Source organism: Chiloscyllium plagiosum, chromosome 19 (assembly GCF_004010195.1).
Source record: "Chiloscyllium plagiosum isolate BGI_BamShark_2017 chromosome 19, ASM401019v2, whole genome shotgun sequence".
Taxonomy (NCBI): Eukaryota; Metazoa; Chordata; class Chondrichthyes; order Orectolobiformes; family Hemiscylliidae; genus Chiloscyllium; species Chiloscyllium plagiosum.
Window position 1 is genome coordinate 34,884,842 of NC_057728.1, and position 23,461 is coordinate 34,908,302.

Consider the following 23,461-nt stretch of genomic DNA (forward strand, 5'->3'; position numbering starts at 1 on the left):
TTGGAGGATTTGAGCTATAGGGAGAGGCTGAACAGGCTGGGGCTGTTTTCTCTGGAGCATCGGAGGCTGAGGGGTGACCTTATAGAGGTTTACAAAATTATGAGGGTCATGGACAGTTTAAATTGACAAAGTATTTTCCCTGGGATCGGGGAGTCCAGACCTAGAGGGCACAGGTTTAGGGTGATAGGGGAAAGGTATAAAAGAGACCTTAGGGGCAATGTTTTCACGCAGAGGGTGGTACGCATATGGAATGAGCTGCCAGAGGATGTGGTGGAGGCTGGTACAACTGCAATATTTAAGAAGCATTTGGATGGGTATATGAATAGGAAGGGTTTGGAGGGATATGGGCCAGGTGCTGGCAGGTGGGACTACATTGGTTTGGGAAATCTGGTCGGCATGGATGGGTTGGACCAATGTTACTCTTTTGCGGACAGATGTTGGTCTTGTGTGAAGCCAGCACCCAGTCTACGTTTCATTTCCCCAATGTAGAGGAGATCACATTGTGAGCAGCGAATACAGTAGATTAGATTGAGTGATGTGCAGGTCAAGCGCTGCTTCACCTGGAAGGTGTGTGTGGGCTCTTGGATACTGAGGAGGGAGGAGGTAAATAGGCTGGTGTTACATCTTCTGCAGTTGCTGTGGGGCTGTGAGGAGTGGTTGTGAGTCAAGGAGGACTACACCAAAGTGATCTTCAGGGGACAGTTCCTGCGGAAGGCTGACAAGGGAGGAGAGGGGAATACGTGACTGGTGTGACATCATGTTGGAGGTTGGGGGAATGGCACTTAATGATCCTCTGGATGTGGATGCTAGTGGGATTGTAGGTGAGGACAAGGGGAACCTTATCGCTGTTGTGGGAGGGAAGAAAAGGGGTGACGGCTGAGGTGCTGGGGATGGGTCGGACTCAGCTGAAGGCCCTGTCAACTATGGTGTTGGGTACTCATTGGTTGAGGAAGAAGGTAGCCATTTCAGAGACTCCCTTGCCAAAGTTACCATCATGAGAACAGATGTGATGCAAACAGAGGAACTGGGAGAATGGAATAGAGTCTTTACAAGAAGCACGGTGTGTGGATGTATAGTCAAGAGTGGTGCTGGAAAAGCAAAGCAGGTCAGGCAACATGCGAGGAGCAGGAGAATTGACATTTCAGGTGGAAACCCTTCATCAGGAATGACTGTGGATATATAGGCCAGGTGACGTGGGAGTTGTTTGGTTTGGAGTGGATTAATTTCCCTTCCTGATTTATTTCAGCACAGGCATTGCCTTTTAAGGCCCTTTCGTGGGCAATTAATGCTATTACCTCAGTAGTGAGGGACTTGACTATTTCAGAAGCATGATAGGGATTGCTTATGAACTCCAAAAGGCCCTGCCTCATTCAAAGATACTTGATGCTTGATTGATGGATCTGGCATCAGGAAGATTTGCCCATTGTAAGTGATCCCCATAATTACTACTTATTTGACCCCACCACCATGAAACCCTTTCCACCATGTCACCTGTGCCTGGGTCCTTTAGGGATCCAAGGCCTTGGGTCGATGTCATTCCAAAAGTGACCACTGCCTCCCCGGTGGTGCTGCTGAGCACAGATGGGCCACTGGTCTCTGACCAGTATTTGCATAAGATCCCTGTAACCTCATGAGGATCTGCCTCTCAAGCATGCTTGGAGCTTTACTACCTATTACAAGGATCATGAATATATGCAGTTAATATCACACTCTTTCTGGGATAATCCAGTGGTCAAGTTGGTTCTCCTATAATAGAAGAGTACAGCGCAAAACAGGCCTTTTGGCTCACGATGTGCTAATGTGATAGTTCTGTTCTCGTGCAACTCCATGTTATAAGAAAATTTCATAATAGCAGCACCATTTCAACTAATGGGGCCAGAATAATTTTATAACCAATATACACTTGAAAAGTTTGCGCTTTAGAAACAGTGTCCCCAATTTGTCAATCGTGTTATAGTGAATTCACATTAACGAAACATGCGTGATAGCAGAACGATTTCTGTAAGGGGATAAATTACTTCTCATCATTTGCGTAGATTACTAGCTGTGTGCTATTTATGCAGAATATTGAATTTCAGTTGATAAGAGGTTTGAGCTGAGTATGGCCACCTTTTGCAGTGAGCACAATTAAATAATGTTGGTGTATAATCTAAAGGGCCCCACAATTTTTTCACATCTGTTTATTGCTAACCAGTGACAAATTAATTTCATTGGCACTATTAAACTGTAGTTTATAATTTTAAATTATAAGTTTTGCTAATTATGGAATAGTCATCCTACATTAATAACTACTTTTGGAATAACACCCTTAAAACTGTACCTGATAAGTTAAATCTGTTGTGTTTTTTGTGATAATGATTTTAATTATTTTCTACAAATAATTAAATAAAGGCAATGTTAAAAATAAACTCCTATGTCTAAAAGGAACAAAGAATAATGGCTCAAACAATGCAAATGGTGACAAACAAGAGCTACATTAGACTAACAAAGCTAATACACTTCACTACTCAACAAATATTTTGCAATGTTCTATAAACAGTCTCTAAAAGCTTGTTGACCAGATCAGTGTTGCTTTTATTATCTTGACCACAGTTCTAAACATTAATTTAATGAATGTATCACGTAATGGCAGCTGCACATCAGTAAATAATAAATAATGATTTTTAAATGGAATACATACATAAAACAAGGTTATAAAGCTGTTAAGTATCATATGCAAAGCATGAAGTCATGAAGTTCTATAAGTATTATTGGGAGTACAATTTGTACAAAAGTATAACATGCGGTAAGACATGTTTAATTCACGATTGTGGCTGCAAGAAATAGCATGAATTGCTGGGTGTGTTTAATGCTGGATTATAGCAATTTGAAACATGTCAAACACATGGCTAACGCCTCATGCTTCACTCATTCTTGCGTAAACCTGCATTGCCACCATCCATTATACCCTTGGTAACAACACAATTTTGCAAGTAAATATTGTAACACTAAGTAACCTTCCAATTCAAGTTGTTTAGGAAGGGGAAAATTCAATCTTGTACATATAGTACTCCTGTCACTTTGGTAGATGGTCTGAAAGCTCGAAGATTAATTACAGTGATAGAGACTTTCAAATGTAGAATATAGTAGTTATCTTTTGAAGGGAAATTGTAAAGTATATAGCAGCATATGCATGATTGTCAGATAATGCATTTTTGCTTTAATTTGAGAAGAGTTGTCTTTGTGTTGGAAAACCTGGTTTTAAAATATGGCCTGGCCTACATCTTGTACCAAAAGACTAAAAGGTTAAGAAAATATGATTTTCACTCAAAAATGAATATTCTTTCCTGTCTGAGCCAAAGTACATGAAATAAAATTTGATTATTTCACTCTCCAAGTTTTTAAGCTTCTATTGTTCATTTGCTCCTGATTATGTACTGCTGTGATCCATGGAGTATGATTTATAAAGGTTATCTGCATCCATCTAAATGTTTTTAACTTTGGAAAATTAGCATACTAAATTGCTGCTTTGGAAAAATTAGTGGAAAATCCAAAGGTGTTTTCATAATCATGCTGGGAGGACATGCATGGAAATATCAGCAGAAAATCAGAGGTATTGTGGTAAATTGAAAACTCATTTCAACTACAGATAGTTGCTCACAATATAATCTTCAAAAGAGAAACCTTCGACAAACTTTTTTAAATTTATAAATTGATAATCAAATGACATGTCACTTCAAATGCATTATGAACTCGTCTCTACATTAAGTCAGTGGTAAAAGTGACAAACAACTCTCATGAAAGATTTTTAATGGAGAGACTGACTACATACGTAATGAATAATGGAAACAACCAAAGTGTCAGTTATACCATGTTTTGTGTGCATACACACATGTTGAACAGATTAAATAATTGTTGATAGATTTATCATTGCAATGTTGTCAGCAAAATGGGTAGGATTGGCAACTGTGAATTTGAATGCCAGGAAACTTATCTCACATCGCAATGAGTTATTGTTACGGAACAGAACCAAGGGACACTTCAGATCATATCATTCAATAATTTTGTTGAATAAGGTAGGACTGTAAGTAAAATATTGTTAAGAAGTAGAGATGTGATTAGAGTTTCTGTATAGCTTACAATTTTGCTAATTTTCAACTTCTGAAGTTGAATTAACATTTATCTAGATCATTTTGTATATTTAGTTTTAAAAATGATTCAGTAGTAAATACTTTTTTTTTGTTGAAAGGAGAGAGCAAGTTTCCCCTCAGTAATAATAAGCACCATCATTTTGCCTGCAATTAAGACAAACATTTTCCTTGTCTACTGCACTCCTACTGCTAAATTAGTTTAATCAATCACATTTTCTTGGTCCTGTTTTGGAGAAGCCTGTGACAGAATCTAATTGTAACAAGAGCAGGGGAACGGATTTGCATGAATTAAAATTAAGAGGAGCAAGATAGGGATGTTGCCAGTTTAGGGGGACAAAGGGCTGGATAGCAAGACACATTGACCTCGCCTAAAAAGCTATTGATACAAACAGATTTTTAAATAAATAAATTTTTTTACATTAAAATTGTGAAATTGGTCTTAGACAACAACATATAACAGGCAATAGCTGTGCCTCAGCTTTACCTACCAATTTTCTTTTATATTCATCCCTTACAGCACCTGTGTCAGTGTGATATACGTATGCACACAGAGACATCTATGTTGCAATGTCAGTTTCTCTGTACATATGTTAACTATTTTTATCATGTCAAAATACGACATTTTTCTTAAAATGCAGGAAAGGTAACAGGGAGTACTGCATATACACAAGAATATAATGTTACCTGTCTGATAACTAGGGGGTGAAGTTTCCCAAAATCGGGCCAATTATCAATTTTGGGGAGCTTTTATAGCGGGTTCTACCATCCCCCACCATGAGATCTAGCAAGGTTTCTCGTGCAATTTTACACTGCTCGCCTCATTCTGTATGCAACACGCCTCTGCAACACGGTGCCATCGTGCACTCACCAGCCATAAAACTGTTTGCTATGGCTGGGATTATCTAGGATTTTTGCCACTGAGTTCATACTTAAACTCCAGCTACTCACTGGGTCAAATACTACCAGCAACACATGGCCCTTCACAGTACAAGTACTGAGAGGGAAATGATAAAGAAAAGCTTCTGATCATACACAGGTGGCATTTCATTGCAAATACACGCTCGTGTTCATAAATGCGTTGTTATTTTACATTGTCACCTGTCTGATCAACTGTCATTGTAACTGCAACTACATGAATCGAGCAATACAAGCTATCCATCCTTATCACAATAATATGGTAGAACCCTATCTGAAGGAGAGTTACTCTTTCCCTAATGCCCAGCATAGCATAACATCTTGTCATTGTTTAATGTGGGAGAATTGCATGTAGGAAAGCCTTCAGACCGTTGAAAATATTATTTTTTATTGATCAACAGTGAAAGCGAAGGAAACACCAAATAAGAAGAGCTACATTTGATTCTTGGAACAAATGGTCTGCTTTCTTTTTTAAGCAACAGCAAATTTACAATCAATGAATGATTACTGCACCCAGTATTTATTGGAACCAGGTAAAGCCTGCCTAGCTTTATCATGCTGAAAGTGATGTTCCTCCTTTTCAATGTCCTCATTTTCTCCTCAGAAGACTGCACCCACTCTCACAGCTGTTCACTGTCTATCATGTCACCTCTTTGTCAGCTTCAGTTTTGGAGAGCACAGCATATTAGGGTCATGTGGCACACTCTGTGTGGAGTGTACTATAAGGCCTAATTCCAGATTGATATATTTATCAGCACCTTGCCTTCAGGTTTATCATCTGCTCCCTTGTAGAGAAATGGGCTCCATTGTATCTACACCCGGCCTCTGTCCGGGTTGGGTAATGGAGTCATCAGCCATAGTTGCAAAGGGGAGCCCTTGTCTCCCTATAAGTATCCTTGTGAGGCATCCAGTCCTTGAAACACATCAGGAACATGGGAGTTCTCAAGGACATAGGCATCAAGTATCTGTCACAGACTTCTAAGATATGGTACCAATGATCACAGATGACTTGTACATTGATGGAATGAAACCCTTTCAGTTGGTGGAGTTTACAGTTTATTATGGCAGGCACCTGGGGTAGAGACAAAAAAAACTGCAGATGCTGGAATCCAAGGTAGAGAAGCAGGAGGCTGGAAGAACACAGCAATCCAGGAAGCATGTTGGCAAAGCCTACTGCCCGGGCTGCAGCACTGACCTTGACATGGGAAACAAGATGAAGTGGTTTGTTCTGGCACAAATCACATTCATAACACCTTTGACGCACTTTTGGTTTCAGGATTGAAGGATTGAAAGATGTCACACAAGTCATCAGTAGATCCGTGGAAGTGGCCAGTTGAATAAAATTTAGCACAACTGTCATCTTATCAGTCACTGGGGATCGGATGGCCACCCCTTCAGGTTGCTCACAGTATGATGTTTGGCATAGTTCTTTGACAATGATCTGGAACATTCGCAGTATTTGGCATGTGTTATTCATCTAAAGCAAATGGTATTGAGGACAATAAACTCTAGGCCTCCTGTACCTCCTCTGGTCCTCAGTGGACCTTCAGTCTGTGCCTTCATGCAGAGTTTCGTCTGCAGCAACTTGAGATCCTGCTGGCCCTGTGCTTACTACTGCATCCAGTCCTCCTTAATTTATCTGGACCTTGATAACAGTTCAGTCGCAACGATAATAACCCCTGTTGCATCTGGATCTACTGGTCACGGTTCCAATGAGTCTGTGTGGTGCATATCAGAAACAGAATAGGTTTTTAGTGATGTGAACTGTCAGCATTCACATCAATTACAAATGGTGATTCAGCACATTCTTCCGTGCAATGGTTCATGGAGGACTCTGAGAAGGAAATGCCTGATATACTGGATCATCTTCCAATGTATGCAGTTCAAATCATGCAAATAAAGTACGAAATTGTAAGTGTGGTGGATAAATGACATCTTGTTCCCTCATCTACACCTCCAACATCACCTAAGAAATATAGCATTTTGTATTATTAATGCTTATTACCAAATACTTCGTCAAAGTGAGAGGGAATCGCCTTTGTGTATGTACCCTTGGGGTGCTTGGATTGCCTTTATGAATTACGGGTCCATAGATGCAACTTCTAAAACCACCTGTAATTGTTTCTGCTTCACAGAGGGGACGAGATCAGTTTGTGATGACTGATGACATGGTCAAGATTGCTTTTGACCAGGATTTGTATCCTGCACAATTTAACACTACATGTGGTTCACTTGCAGGGTAATATGATTGCAGACAACTTCAGTCTATACTGTCTAAATGTCTACTCATTGTAATTGCACCTTGAAGGACCTCAAATCAGTCACAAGTATAAGCTGCGAGTTCAGACAAAGATAAAATACTTACTTACTCCACCCACTGCAACTATGGTCACAGCCATTTTCCATTTCCATTATACACTTGTGATTCGGGTGAGGGTGGAAGGCAACACCAGTCACACTTGACTAAGTCAGTCCATTCACAGTTTAGCCATACCAACCATCATACTGCATTGCCTTCCCATCAAAGCGAGGGTGGTGACTCAGCTGCAACCCATGCTCTCCAATGCACTATTGCACTCTCATCTCCCACCCTTATCTGTTCAGTTGCCTCCCTTCAGATTTATTGCCTCCCTCTGCATGCTGCTCCGTGGCCCACTTGCCATACTAATGATACGAAGCCACTAACCCTGGCCACCCAAGTGGCTGACTATGTCCAAACCCCTGGACTGCATTTAGATGCTGTTCATGACTAACTGACAACAATCCCTTTTAACTTCACTCAGCACTACATCCCTTAGGCACTGAGACATGTCATTTGAGAGGTGGTGACATGGTGGCTCAGTGGTTGGCACTGCTGCCTCACAGTGCCAGAGACCCTGGTTTGATTCTGGCCTTGGGCTATTGTCTGTGTGGAGTCTGCACGTTCTCCCTGTGTCTGTGTGGGTTTCCTCAGGGTGCTCTGGTTTCCTTCCACATTCCAAAAGATGTGCAGGTTAGATGAATTGGCCATGCTAAATTGCCCATAGTGTTAGGTGCATTAGTCAAGGGTAAATGTAGGGGAATGAGTCTGGGTGGGTTAATCTTCAGAGGATCAGTCTGGACTTGTTGGGCTGAAGGAACCTGTTTCCATGCTATAGGGAATCTAATCTAATTTTACTAAAGCACATGCAATGTGTTTGTCATATAAGCTGCAGGTAAATGCTGGAGGTGTGTGCCTTTGCTTTAGCATTGTGCTGTACAGCAAGATATCCACCCCTGTCCTTGACAGATCACTGCTGGCAACCTTGACAAGCTGTCTGGCTTTGTGTCTGCACTAAAAGGCAAGGGAAGATACAAGTACAATGATCCTGTAAGTTCTGAGGTGCAAAAAGGCAAGGGGGAAATGCTGTGAGCATTCAAGTAAGCGCGAAGTGAGTGAGCATGAGAAGAGCAAGTGAAGAACCCTGGGGACGCTGTGCTCTAATCCATGAGGTGAGTGCTTGTCCTAGCATATAAAGTGCCCTGGCAGCAGCATTATAGTGAAAGGTGCTGGTGTGGTCCTAAGTGCAGAATTGCAGTGGAGAACCTGTATTCTAAGTGGGTCGTAGATGGGCCCTGACGATGTGCTGAGGCTGGTGCATGTCCATTGCGAATCTCTGCGGATGTGGCATGCAGCCAATCATTGCCCATGGAGTGTACTCTGAGATGTTGGGGTCTCCTGCTCAAGATGGAGACTGGAGGAGCAAGTGGTGAGCTGGAGCTGCCAGGGACCTGCCCTGACTTTCACATTGGGGGATTGTTGCTGGCTACTTTCACTCTGCTGTTTGTGAGAATATGAAATGACATATAAATGAGGTGAGATGAGGTGCCAGTGAGATGTAAATGCATGCATGTAGGCCTCTCATTCCTCACTAGTGAGATTTTCATCTCACTATTCACTTTGGGTGAAAACTTCAACTTACTTTCTCAATATTGAAAATTCAATTTTTTTCAAATTGTCATAATTTCCCAACTGACTTGCCATTACCCACATTCAGGGACTCAGAAAATAAAGCTTCTGCTTTCACTTAATTGGAAAATTGTTCCTGTTTTATAAATGGTAGATGATCCACTCCAACAGATTACCTCCAAGGTGGCAAGGAGAAAAATCAACCGCAATTTTCCATATTCAAATTTGTTTTTAATGCACTAGTTTTGTGGCTGTTTACAGCATTGGCCAGTATTCTAATAGAATTCTTTCCTCCTGTGTAACATTATACCTTCCAACAGATGGCAATGGGGATGCTAATGACTTAGACCCATAGAAATATTCAGAACTCAAAAAGAACATTCAGTGCATTGTCTTTGTGTCAGTTCTTTTGAATTTTTTTTTGAACAAGTTCATATTGCTTCCCTGTCTCCCCATTGCCTTCTTTATCCCTCATAATATATCCCTACTTTTCTGTGCTACATCCCCAAAACAGTATCTTTGTTGGAGTTTTCTAGTGTTGGTTTAAGTTGGAGGCAAATGTAACTTTATCCTAATTATCCAGTTTTAATACTCGCCTTGTGATTATTGCAATATTTAGTCGATGGTTAGAACCTTTTGTAAGTTACTTTGGAATCCGGTCATCAGATCAGAGCTGTCTGGCTATTTTAATTCACTAGACCACTGGATTTGGGATAATGTAAGTCAACTTACATTATTTTATATGTGCCAAGATACTGATTGACCAAACTTTGATATTCATTATCAAAAATGCTTGGAGAGATAATTGGATTAAGATGATGAGAGAGAAATTTAGCTTATTTTTACTGATTTTTTTTTTGCGTTTTATGAGTGCACGCTCCAAAAGTGGTACTGTATTCACAATGCTGGTGTTGACTTGTAGGGAGAAGAGCACCAGATTTCATATTAGAGTGTAGGATTAGCATAAGCAGACAGTAAATGTCTGTAAAACATATTTGAATACCGATAAATCTCAACATTAATCAGCATGTAAAGTGGATTTGGTACGAGAGGTGCCATTTTGGAGTTCAGGGCTATAGTTGGTGTGTGCTCGTATGTCACACAGCTGACCACATATTCAGTTGGAGAAGGGCACACACATAGCCCTATTATTTAGTTGATTGTCAACTACAGGTTCATTGATGTTTGATTTCTTCTGACAATTTTTGAGGATGTAACTCTGAAGATGGACGAGGGAGATCCAGTATATGTAGAGTACCTGGACTTTTAGAAAACTTTTGATAAAGTCCCACATAGGAGGTTAGTGAGCAAAATTAGGGCGCATGGTATTGGGGGCAAAGTACTAACTTGGATTGAAAGTTGGTTGGTTGATAGGAAACAAAGAGTAGTGATAAACGGCTCCATTTCAGAATGGCAGGCAGTGACCAGTGGGGTACCGCAAGTCATGGGTGAGAGTTGTCTATAGGTCCCTGAAGAATTGCTTCTCTTTAGGACAATATAAAAGTTGGGAAATAATGGAGGCATGTAAGAATGGCAATACAACTGTCATGTGATTTTAATTTGCATATTGACTGGACAGATCACATGGATAAGGATAACATGAAAGATGAATTTCGAGAGTACATCAGGGATAGCTTCTACGAACAATGCATTAGAGAATCTACCTGGCAACCTACCTACATCTAGGAATGTATAATGAGGTTAGATTGATAAGAGATCTCAGTTACGGATCCTTTAAGGATAGCAACATGGTAGAATTTCAAATCGAATTTGAAATCACGAGGTCAATTCCTGGAATGGCGGGACTACCTTACGCTGAAAGACTGGAACGACTGGGCTTGTATACCCTTGAGTTTCGAAGACTGAGAGGGGATCTGATTGAGACATATAAGATTATTAAAGGATTGGACACTCTGGAGGCAGGAAACATGTTTCCGCTGATGGGTGAGTGCTGAACCAGAGGTCACAGCTTAAAATTATGGGGTAAACCATTTAGGACAAAGATGAGGAGAAACGTCTTCACCCAGAGAGTGGTGGCTGTGTGGAATGCTCTGCCCCAGAGGGCAGTGGAGGCCCAGTCTCTGGATTCATTTAAGAAAGAGTTGGATAGAGCTCTCAAGGATAGTGGAATCAAGGGTTATGGAGATAAGGCAGGAACAGGATACTGATTAAGGATGATCCGCCATGATCATATTGAATGGTGGTGCAGGCTCAAAGGGCAGATTGGCCTACTCCTGCATCTATTGTCTAATTGCAGCATTTTTACAAGTATTTTCTGCTTCCTGTTCTCAGTTCAAGTTGTAAAATGCTGCAGGAAATAATATGGTAGATGCTCACAAACATTGCATTGACTTCAAGACATATGGACAAACCAGTTCCTCCAAATATAACTTGCATTCACTTTGGAGACAGTATAATTTGGAGAGTGAACAGACGACACATTTAGTTTGGGGAACTGCTGGAAAAATATGAAGGAAGAATAGGATTCTCAGCAGGAGGCCATATCCACCTAAAAGTGTTCAGATCATAATTCTCCACCAGACTTCAGTGAAAAAAAATCTATGAGATGGCTGTATGTCATTCATGAGGCTCTTACTGAAATTAGTCACCTGCTATAACCACAGTTACAAACTCTAACTTTTAAGAAGGATGCAGATGGTATTGCCATGATCATGACCATGAACGTTTAACCATTACTTGCTTTTTGACAAGAGCTGATATATGTGTAGTGTCTTACAATTTGCCATCCATCATTACATCAGCAAGGTCACTAAGGCTTTTTGTTCTCAAAGAGCTTACTATGTTTTATTTTCATTCATCAGAGACAAGCAGACAGAGTGAATAGTCTGTTTTACGAGGAATTGTGGGATTCCAACAGTGCATTTGCCCATATGAGAACCATACAGTTTTCCATTCCCTCTACGTCCTACTGGTGTGTGACTACAGGTAGTGAATCACGAAGTTGGAAGCTAGTATCGGGGAAGTAATCATGAAGCTTTCACTCTGACTTTGCCAGCGGCTTTTGAGTCAACTTGGGAAATTACAGTTTGACTAATGAAAAACAAGGCAGATCTGGTGGCCATAAGACTCTCAACTCATTTGCGTGACCCATGGACAGATACTAGTATCCATAAAATGAACGATCAGCACTTCCATTGCATGACCTAACCTGGGAGAGCATTGCAGTACGGGTTTGAGTATCTGTGAAGGTTTCAAGAGCCTTGCAGGATGCTGCACAATATCATTGTCATGAGAGGACTGCTCTTTTCAGCAGAACTAAGTGTGAAAGGGTCAGACACAGCAGGTGAATATTGGATTTGAGGCTTACTGGTAGACATTGTATTACTTTGTGTTGGGACATGGTGATTTAAGTTATGGTTGAGGATCTGGTGCAGTTGGTAAAGATATAGCATTTGTAAGTGCACTCACTGACCTTGACTACTTAATTGAGAGCAGTGAACTTCTAGTAGTATCAAATTCAAGTCTTAGGGACTTGATGCCTGGCACTGACCTTCCGTAATTATCTGTTACAATTGTATTTTGTGATTGGAGGACAGCTCCCTCCCCTGTACTCCCCTGAAAAAAACAGATCTCTCATCCATTCAAATCTCTCCACCAAGATCTCCAAAGCCGCATCCAAAAACCTTGTGGCCTTCCCTTTCCACTTGTGTGCCAGGTTTTCAGCTCAGAATTTTGCTAAGCTTGACTCCCACAGCACCTGCAGCAATTACATTGTGGTGCAGGCTATCTTTCAACAATACAGTCTAACTTTATATCACTTAGCCACTTAATGATACTGGGCCCCTGCTGAAGTGCCCAGCCAATGAACAATGAGGTTTATATTGGCTGGATGCTGAGATCATTCAAGTTTCCATGCAATGTATTTGAATACCTCAACCAGCATTTAATGCTCAACAATTTGTTGAGCCTAAGTTTATCTAGTTCACAAGAGCAAATTTTCTTGTTTTTCAAGTTGGGAAAAAAAGTGTAAGCAATGGAAAAACAAAAGAAAACACTATGAGCAGCATTACACCCTGAAATTCTAACTGTAGTGAGAAAAGAAGTGTAAATCTATGAGGATGAGTGTATTACAATGGAGAATAGCTGATGTCTGCTTGACATCATGTTTGATAGCTAAAAAACAACAGAAATAATACTAATATAATGTCTAAACAGGCAGAATTTTATAAGCGGGTAAGTGTCATGTGGTCTGTGGTGATATTTGTGACAGAATCCCATAAATGTACAGTGAAATCTGTTTTAATGTAGGGAGCAACTTGTTATCTCTTATGCATTTGCTAAGAGGTGAGGTTGATTCTCACTATGCAGTGGTGAGTTACCTTTTAAAGATGCTCATTAACCAGCAAGCTAGACATTGGGAATTCTCAACATGGAAGTCAGACCAGGTATCTGCTGACTTCAGCTCCCAGCTTTCTCCAAAGGACCTCCATATTGGACATCCAGTGTCAGCACGTAAAGGCATGCTCCAAGGGCACCAGCTACATAAGCCCATGTCTCCAGATATTGGCATTTGACATGTGACAACCTCTAAGACTGTCAAGGCACATCTTCGATCCACTTACATTACAGTGGCACCAGCAGATATCATTGCAATGTTGTGCAGCAAGGACACTTGCATTCATGGACATGTACCCAGTCTATTGACTGGACCAAGCTGTATCTCTGGGTTGTTCATTTGCTCCCTACCACTCACTCACTCTGTCTAGATGCTCAGAGCATCCTTTGCTCACATGCCATGCCTTTTTGTACCTTGCTTCCTCACAGAGGTATCAGAAAGAAGATGATGGCACTTATGCTGGTGATATGGAGAAGGATATCGACCTTCTTTCTACATTGCAGTACATTCCTCCAGATGGCTGAGACTTCACTGGCCTGGTTGGCAACCTCAGACCAGGCTGGTGTGGTCCAGTGTTGTGGCCTTTTATGCAGATAATGGGAAAGAGAGCATCTTGCCTGTGCACCAGCCAGTGCAGTCAGACCTCCACATTCCTACCAAAAAACAGGGAGCCAATTTCCCATTTTCTGACATGTCCAGGGCAAATTTCAGGGATGGTGCAGGGCAGTTCCAGCTTGGCAGTCAGTCTATGAGTGGGCAACGACCTTTTGAAGACAGTGTTGCCCCCAGGGATGCCAGCATGTCCTGGCAATGGCAAATTAATCTGAGAATGGTACATGGTAGAATGGAGTTAGTCTAAGTGAGAGGGATGCCGTAAGGGCAGGGTAGGTGGTTCATGAGGTTGGGTTTGGTAGGATAGGATAAGGCCTTGTTAGGCCTCACTGTGAAAACCCCTCCTACATATGTTTCAGAGCATATACTTTGCCAAAAAAAGCAAGATTCAGCCTAACGTCTCTGTTAAATTATCATTTAAACCAGATAAATCCTAATTTAAAAGTGCAAAAAATCTCATCTACAATATGAATGTAATTGTTCTAAAAACATGAATTAATATCTCTCAGACAATCTTTTTAATGGTTATCTGATTTTCCATATTATTTAGGAGTTCATTGCTGTTTCAAAATGAATATTTGGAACTCCTTGTTTTATGTAATTGCAAAACATTAGTCCATCAGCTATTAGGATGTGAGGGAGTTAAAAAATAAAGTGCTTTGAACAGCAGAGAACTCCCTCAACAAATATTTAGAAAATTTGTGTAAATTGCTGCTGTGTTTAAAGGGAACTCCCTCTCTCCCAGACCATTAATACTCTTAAAAAAAATCATCCCACCACAACTAACCTTAGTTTCTATTTCTAAACAAACTTGTGGACACTTGAATATATTTGTGTCAAATCATCCAATAATGTCACTTTGATGTGGATTCCGATGTGACATGATATTTGTTGATTCTCATATATTTTTCCCAACCAGAAAGCATTGCTCTTTATTCGGTCAGCGGTGTTGTGGTTTTCCTGTACCTTCTTGAAGTGGCAGAGACTTGTAGAGGAAATTGGCGATGAAGTTTTTTTTCCAATGATTTTTTTGGTTGATTTTTAAAAATAATTCTGTCTCATGGCTAACCCACAGCGAAACTATTTCAGCTTTTCTATCTATTCTAAATGTTTTAAAAACACTTTGCCTGCACAATGTGCAATGGATGTGAGTGATCATTAGTGACGTGCTTCTGAAAATGTGCTTGCTTTATTCTTTTTCTTGTAAGAGCCGTCAACATCATGTGTCACATTTTCCATTCCTATTATCTTTTTAGTTAATGTTCAATAAGAAGTATAACCTGGACTGTTGGTTCATAAACACATCTGGTTCAGCAGTTGTTTACTGTAGCTAGAGCGGCTGTCACCTTTTGTGTAACTACTTGCATATTTGTTTTATTTGTATCCTGTACATTCTCAACGACACCTGGCAAGTAATGGAAAATGAAGCTTCTGTTGTGTTCAGGGATGTCCACCTCTTATTGTGTATTTTCTTTCAATTCTGTTTATAAATATGATTTGTGGATTTTATTTGTAACTGTCTGGCAGAAATATTGTATGTGATAATGCAAGTAATATCGTTTGATTCTCTTTTTATTGGCCTAGTAATCAGAATTAGCAGAACACACTTTCGTTTATGTATTTTGGGTGTGAATTCGGTTTGCTCTAATAAGCAGAAGTGAAATGCAGTTTAGAATGCCTGTGAGTGCTTCAGAGGACAGTTCACTTTTTTAGAAAAAAAAAAGCCCAGTGAAGCTTCTTTTGGTGTTTGGTGTGCTACGTGATAACTGAAGTTTTAAGGTCTTTGGGGAAAATAAGTGACCCCAAGAGTCAATGGAGTGCAAGTACTGGATCTTCGGGATGAAGTTTCTGAGGTCACTGTGGGTATTTATTTACTGTAATGATTTCGACTGATCTTGGCAGGACACCTCTCTGCTATCCTCAAAGTACAGTACAGTTATGCAGTGAAAATGATAAAACATTTATTACAGGAAATAAGGTAATATGCATAATTTATGCTGTTTTTAGCACAATCATTAGTGATATTCTTGATAGATTTTATTTCCAGCTTTCATATCTAATACATGCCTGGAAAATTAATTTTATATCTTTCATTTATTTGCCTATGTTAAAATTGAGTTTTAAGTCATCTTCAAGTGAACAGTTTGATTGCTGCTCATGCATGGGCTTAATTACTTCCGACGAAGGACAGTATTAAATGTTTTAAATGTCACAAAAATAAATGAATATCAGCCAGTAGATTTAAAACTAAGCAATATCTGTGATGTTTTCAGCAAGAGCTTTTTTTCTCCAAATGCCTTTGAGGCAAAATTTTATTTAGTCACCCAAAAAAGGAAGCCCATTGCACTATTTATCACAGGCTGATACTGCATGATTTGTAATTCACTTACAAAATTTTAATTTAGTATGATTAGCTGTGCATCATTAAACAACAGTCTTTCATAAAGAATGCTGTAAAATACTGACAGAATCAAGATACTGAATATTTTAAATAAGCTACAGTCATTCACGGTTGTCGAAGCTGGATAATACAAGATAATACATGAAATACATGAATTTGTGCTTTCAGTTTGAGGTGTTTTTAAATGCAAGACTAAAACATGTAAGTTGCTTATATTCTATTTAACATTACAATGTCCCTCTATTTGATGTATCTCGCAATTCAGAAAAATATGATAAATGTATGCTCACTGTAAATTTAGAAATGTAATGTCTTGCATATACTTAAAAAAACAGCTAGGCGATTCTTTAAGACGTTTATTTGTTGGAAGACTGTACCATGCTTTCCCCTTCTGTTCTGGGACTGCCTCTGTAATTGGCAGAATGGGACCATCTTGATAATGGAAGTGTAAAGGTGTAACGAGTGTGTTAATTGATGCTTCTTAATCACTTTTAGGTATTAAGTCATGATGCAAGAATCCGCGACCGAGACAATAAGCAACAGTTCAATGAATCAAAATGGAATGAGCACTCTAAGCAGCCAATTAGATGCTGGCAGCAGAGATGGAAGATCAAGTGGTGACACCAGTGGTGAAGTAAGCACAGTAGAACTGCTGCATCTGCAACAACAGCAGGTAAGTTTTGTTTTCCTTAAGACAGTCTTATTTCATTTTCACCACATTTTACTTACTGTCTTTTGAAAAAGCTTTCTCTTAAGATTAGAAAATACATTTTGATCGCTTTTAAGATTTTAATCCTTAGTGTTGAAAACAAATTTCACATTCATTATTCTCCCTTATGTAGACATTCTTATGTGTGCAGTCGCATTGCATTTTAATATTATAATTTAATAATTATATTTTGTTGATAAATAACAGCATGCTTAATTTTAAATAAAGTAATGTTAATCAGCTTTATTATTTATAAATCTTCAGTTTATGTCTTGGACACTTCAGATGCAATATGTTATTTTCCACCAGAGGGCCACATTATTTGATTTCTCACCTACTTGTAACATAAACTGAACATGTTTGTTATGAAGTGAAGATGAGACATCAGACGAGAGATCATTCTGTTGCAGATAGTTTTAAATGAATGAGTCAGGTTTATTTTTAACCCTGGATTCCATATAGGAGGAAATGGATGAGAGTGAAATACTCTTGCTAGCCTAAGTTTCAGGCCTAGAATATTTTAACTCTTGGAGGCCTTTTTGAATATCGTGGTCTACTTTCCACATACTCGGGGCAGGAGGGGCTGCAGAGCAGTTGTATCAGTTTGGCTGGTTTGCAATTAAATAATCGGAATGGAGTTTTGAAACAGTCACTTAGGAAGGAGAGAATGAGAGAGAGAGAGAGAGAGAGTGAGATGTCTGAGGGGGAGGCCACAACTTTCCTCATGGTTCTCAAAGGAAAACCTCTGTTCTGATTGGACCCACAAAGGACGTTCTTAGACTTGATCGGTCAGGATCCTTTTTGTCTTCAGCTTCTGGCGTTGTTTCAGCCTTAGAGAAAAGCTATTATGGGATCCATGCTTATGGCCCTAATTGAGATGTTAATGATATAACAGGATCCCAGTTTTCATAAAGTCAAGGAATCGTCATCTGGTTTAAATGGACACTTTAACCACTAACAGGGCCCTGCAAGTTAAAATTTGAAATTATGGGGATTGTTAGGGAGCATGGAACCTGCTCAGATTCCAGCAATTGACAGGGTTAAAATCAATCCCAGCATGTTCTGTGAAAGCAAAAATCTTTGCTTTAATCCATATCTGAAAACTACTGTAAGATATCATTTAAAGTGAATGATTGCAGAAACAAAACTATTCTAGGCTTAAGGTTTATGCACACAGTGATACTGTGTTATTATATTTTATTTTTTCATTACGTTTTTCTAAAATTTTAATTTAAGGGAAAATGCAGGACAACATTACAATTAAAGCAGCATAAAGCAACATGTACAATGTATTTTCATTTGCAATATAGTTGATTTTAGATCCAGAATGAACAATAGATGTTGCACATGTCTCTGTGGGTTATGCAAGAGTGAAAATGTAGCAAATTATTGGCCTTAGATTACAGGGAAATGTTGTTCTCCTTAAGTTACAGAAAGTGATTGTTTGGACCAGATGATGATTTGTGGAGCATATATAAAACTAATGAAATCATAGTCATGTTAGGTTCACAAAGGGAAAATGTTACTTAGGTAGTCCTAGCATTTTGTACGGTCTTGATTTGGTAAACACATGCATGGTTAACCTACCCAATCTTCTAATTTTATTCACTATGATTACATAGAGATCTAGATGAAAACATTATGTATTTTGGCATATTGTTTAGAGTATTTATCGGGTTTTAATTGCCTAAAATTTGAAACTTAGTTGTAACTGGCATGTAAGGGATTAGATTAAATTGGATTTGATTATACTGAGTAGAATGTTGTAGAAATTTTAACTGTTACTTCTTTCCATATAATTTATCTATAGTGATAATCAATTATAGTTATAAAGGTCTCAATATAATCTACATAGGAACATTTAATCTCATTTCATGACATTTATATCTCTTAAGCTTTCTAGCTGAAGCGTAAAGGTTTTCTCAGTTGTTTCTCTGGATTCCAAGAATGTGTTGCAAAAAAGTTTTTGTTTGTAATTTGTTTAAAAATGAGAAATCATTAATATTGATCATGTGAATTCAGGTTCTGGCCTTCACATTTCATTTTGAAATACCTGTTTATTGTTCCGTTTTTGGTCATTGTACTCATAAAAAGGCATAGGACATTGAAAGGCTTTTGTTTATAGAAGAGACAATAGCATTACACATCCTTGAATGGATTAAGGGGGAAAGTTATTAAATTTTCTACACCGTGTGATTCTGTGAGCAGAGATCTAGGGGGTATGGTTCACAGTTACGATGAAGGCATATACTTAAAACTAACTAATAAATATGTCAATTCGTTAATGCATGGAAACAATAGCTTCCTATTGAATATGGATAAGTAATTGATTTGACAGGTGTAGATGACTACCTTGGCATAAAATCAAGAAAGGCTGAAAATGTTATGTGTAAATTTTGGATGAAAAGGTGACACAATAATTGGGTGAGTTAGATGGCTGGATGACCTTTTTTGACTTCTGCAATTTGATGAACTAGTTGATTTTGAAGAAGAAAACTGCTTAATTCAGAAACCTGATAGACACAGTAGCCAAATTCAAGCTCTTTCGTCTATTTATCTAATTACAACGATTCCAGAGAATTAGACACCCTTAAATTCAAATCAAATATCATTCCTATTTGGTTACAATCTAAAAGAGTGAAAGAGAAGAGTATCCACTCATTTGAAAGGTTAGTACGATTGAAAAGGGAAAGAAATACATTTGTGTCACTTGAAGATAATTTGGCATATGATGTGAAGGCATTAGCCTTAATGCCTGAAAGAAAACTGTCAGTAAGTAATGGGAAAATCTCTATTTCAAGGAAAACAACGAAACCTTTACTTAATGCACTTTCCTTGTTTCATCTCTTAACTGTTTCAAAATGCCACTTTGTCAGCAGATTTATGTAGCTTTCCTGGAGGTTAGGGAGATGCACAGCTATAACATGAAACACAGTCAGTTTTGATGAGCTTGCACATGCGTGTTACCTGAATTAGTTGTTGTAAAATATTTACAGAGCAGTCTGGAATCACTTTGAACTAGAGTATTTGTGTTCTTATGTGAACAGTGATCACGACCTTGAGAAAATAATATAAAAGACCTTAGTTATCAGTTTAGACAGCTAGGTTAAAAAGGAAAAGTATCTCCTTTTTAATGCCCTTCACATGGCACCTACACCCACCACTTGAGACGTATTCAACATTTTGACAAGACCACTCTGTTTTTCATTGTTCAGACTTAAGAAGAAACCTGTATCTGCTTTACCTCAGCCTGCTAACGTGTTTGATCTCATTTCTGTTTTTCTGATCCTCGTTAGATGCAAATAATATAATTGTGTATTTGTAAAATTTTATAAGTGTTTGGGAGTCACTGCAGTACAGATGTTAAATAACTAAATCTGAAAATCACAATGATTCATAAATAGTACACATTTCCCTGTCTCATCACACACTGATTACCGAGGACCCAATTTTTCAAAGGTGTGGGTAAGATTTTATCTCAGTTTGCATATTTTGCAGCAATTAACATTTTATAGCTGAAAGTTAAATGGCATTTATATGAAATTGAACAAATATTTTACCAAAGCTAAAAGGGAAGTCATCAAAATGATTTCCTCAAAAGAAATATATAAATATGCAAAAGTGCCAGACACAAAGACCATACCAAGCCTTTCCCATTGAGTTGTCTTTACTTTTGACTCATTTCAAGAGCTAGTTATTCCTCCAGTTGTCATGTAGTCACCTGGGAAAGTGAAAAGCTAAATGAAAAATCCAAGACCAAATATGTGGATACAGTATGAAAAATTCCTTTCTAACCCCTCCAGGTGATCCATATTGATCTTGGAGGCATGTTGACACTGACATAATATTGGTACCTCTTGTGTGATGCAGTCATTGTCTCAGCCAACAATTGATCCATTTCTGTCTTGATCATAGACAACATGAGCACTGTTCCCTCTAAGCAGTACAGGCGAGTGGCCATTTCCTTGGATGTGCCTCAGAATGTAACAGTGCCGAAAAGAAAGAAACTAATGGCAAACTTTGTTTTTGTGGAGTCCAGAGTAGCATATATTTTTCTCTCATTCCTGTAATAAGGAAGCTGCATACCCCTCAGGCTGCACCAACGGCTGATACTGAATACAGTATGCATGGTGCATACCCTGCGGTGTTGTTTGAAATGATTTATACCTATGTATTTCATTTGCCAATCAACTGACTCAAGGGCATGCCAACCACCCAGAGAAAGCTAAAAATGGCTGCATTGTCAACAGGAAAAGGCAGGGAGCCCCTCCCCACCTCCCACCACATCATGCCCTGTTTCCTTTGGGCAGAAAACTTCAAAGTTGCTACCAAGGAATGTAAAACTTTCATAACATTTTAACTGCATGCTTACAATCCCAGTACTTTCTTGTCAGCCAACGGAAAGTGAGAGCAGTAGTCATTGTAGGATGATAGGATGTGATGTGGCAGACACATTTCAATAATGGACTTCTTTCAGTATGTCTGATGAGTTGCTGAAATGGCTGCACAACTTTGAGGAAACTAACATTGTGCCATTATAAATGGGTATTTCTTATTGTTGTGAAATATCCATGTTGTGATTTTGCTAAGAATTATGCTTGATTGTTTTTTGTTTTATATTATTATTAAAGTACTGATGGATATCAGCAAAAGTAGGTGTTCTCTTTCCTGATGCTACCTCCCTCGAGAGTAGTTTAGTTCTCATCTGAAATCAAGTAACATCTGATACTGCAGGTGGACATAGACACAATTAGTGAGTGGCAAAATAAATGATATGTCCCTTCAGTGCTGACAAGATCCAAGTAATAGCTCTATCAAGAAAGATTGACCATAATGTTGCCTATCCATCTATGCTGTATAGGATAGCAACTTCATTTTAGTTATAAAATCTCACCTGCTTGAAATTGCAATTTCGCTGGATAATCATGAGATAAAAACAAGCAGATAGCTGGAAAAAGTAGCATTGTAATTTAAATCATGAGTCCTCCTTATCATTGATTGCAGTTTGGATAGTACAGTGATCCTATATGTGTCAGATGATGGAATATTGTAGCCCAGTTTGTCAAGCAGCAAAGGAAACCAACTTTTCTTTGTCAGATTCAGACTGTGGACTTTGTCTCTGTCATCAGTTAACTATCTCCAAACCGAAGATATGTGGTGGGCCAGAGTCTTTTATAAAATTATGATTGAATCTACACCATAGAATCATTTATTTTTAAGACAAATCTCATTGTTTACACCAGAAACACAATCTGTGTCATGTTCTTGCTCTGGTTTTATACACTGTGAATTATAAAGTGTTTTAACCAGCTAAAGGTCATTCTGCTATAACACGTGTTTCATTAACGCAAATCTGCTATAATGTAATTGATGAATTGGGGACACTGTTTCTAAAACGTGAACTTTTAAAAGAATTGTTGGCTGTAATGTGATTACATTGCCAACACTTAAAGCGCTGTTTGTAAAATGCGAGGTTGCACAAGAACGCAACTATTGCATTATAGAATAACTACCTGTATGTATATGCCCTAGTTGCACCTGCTGATAGTAGCATGGTCATTTACGTCAGAATTGTTTTGGGTGAGGTCATTGGCATTGCATTGGCATTTGCAGCTAAAGATTAAATAATGCAAAAATGGACAGTGACCTGGATATCTGTAACAAGAAACCTTTTAAAAAAAAGATCATAGCATTTGGAAGGAAGTGGATCAGGCACTTGTTTTATCTTCAGAATTGCACATCAATGTCACTCAACATTTTGATGATCAGAATAATCAAAGGAGCAAATATGCTGTCTGACTTTTTTTTTACTTCATGGATACCCTTAACACCAGCAGGCTGACACCACATGCACACACAAGTGTGTACACACATAAACACACACACACATACATGTACTGACGCTCTTTTTTTTCTTTCTGACTCTCATACTTATTCTCTCTCTCTCTCTCTCTCTCATACACACACTCTTCACAATCTCATTAGGGTTGTTGATGGTACCTAATATCAAACATTAACACAATTTCTACAAGCTGGATTAACAACAATTACTGGCAAGCACAGCTCTAAATCATCTTGCACTTATCAGGACAACTCACAAGAAATACCAGTGAGATACTGACTGGCAGTTAACTACCAAGCTTTGTTTAAGTTTTGAACTAGACAAATTGACTCTGGTCAAAGTAGTGCCCTAAGAAATGCATTCTCAAGTCAACATTAGCGTCCACTTGCCAACCAACATGTATTCACTTCTCATACACTATAAATATTGTCTTCTGCTTGTATTAGTATTTCTTGTGAATTTTTCTGATGAATAAAGACAATAAACTTCAACAAAATATGTTTCTTTTCATCAATGCTCCAGCTGTGAACTACCAAAAGACTCTCATGAAATCTTTTACTCATTCTT

The 23,461-nt window shown here is 38.7% G+C and overlaps 1 protein-coding gene across 11 annotated transcripts in view; it reads left to right on the forward strand.

Moving 5' to 3' along the window:
- The window catches only part of foxp2 (forkhead box P2), a 789,456-nt gene that overhangs the window by 412,257 nt on the left and 353,738 nt on the right, over positions 1–23,461 (forward strand). For all 11 annotated transcript variants that reach the window (XM_043709540.1, XM_043709542.1, XM_043709544.1 and 8 more), the window contains one exon: positions 16,839–17,016. In XM_043709540.1, the coding sequence (XP_043565475.1) occupies positions 16,849–17,016 (168 nt within the window). In that variant the 5' untranslated portion in view covers positions 16,839–16,848. The remainder of the gene's footprint in view (positions 1–16,838; positions 17,017–23,461) is intronic.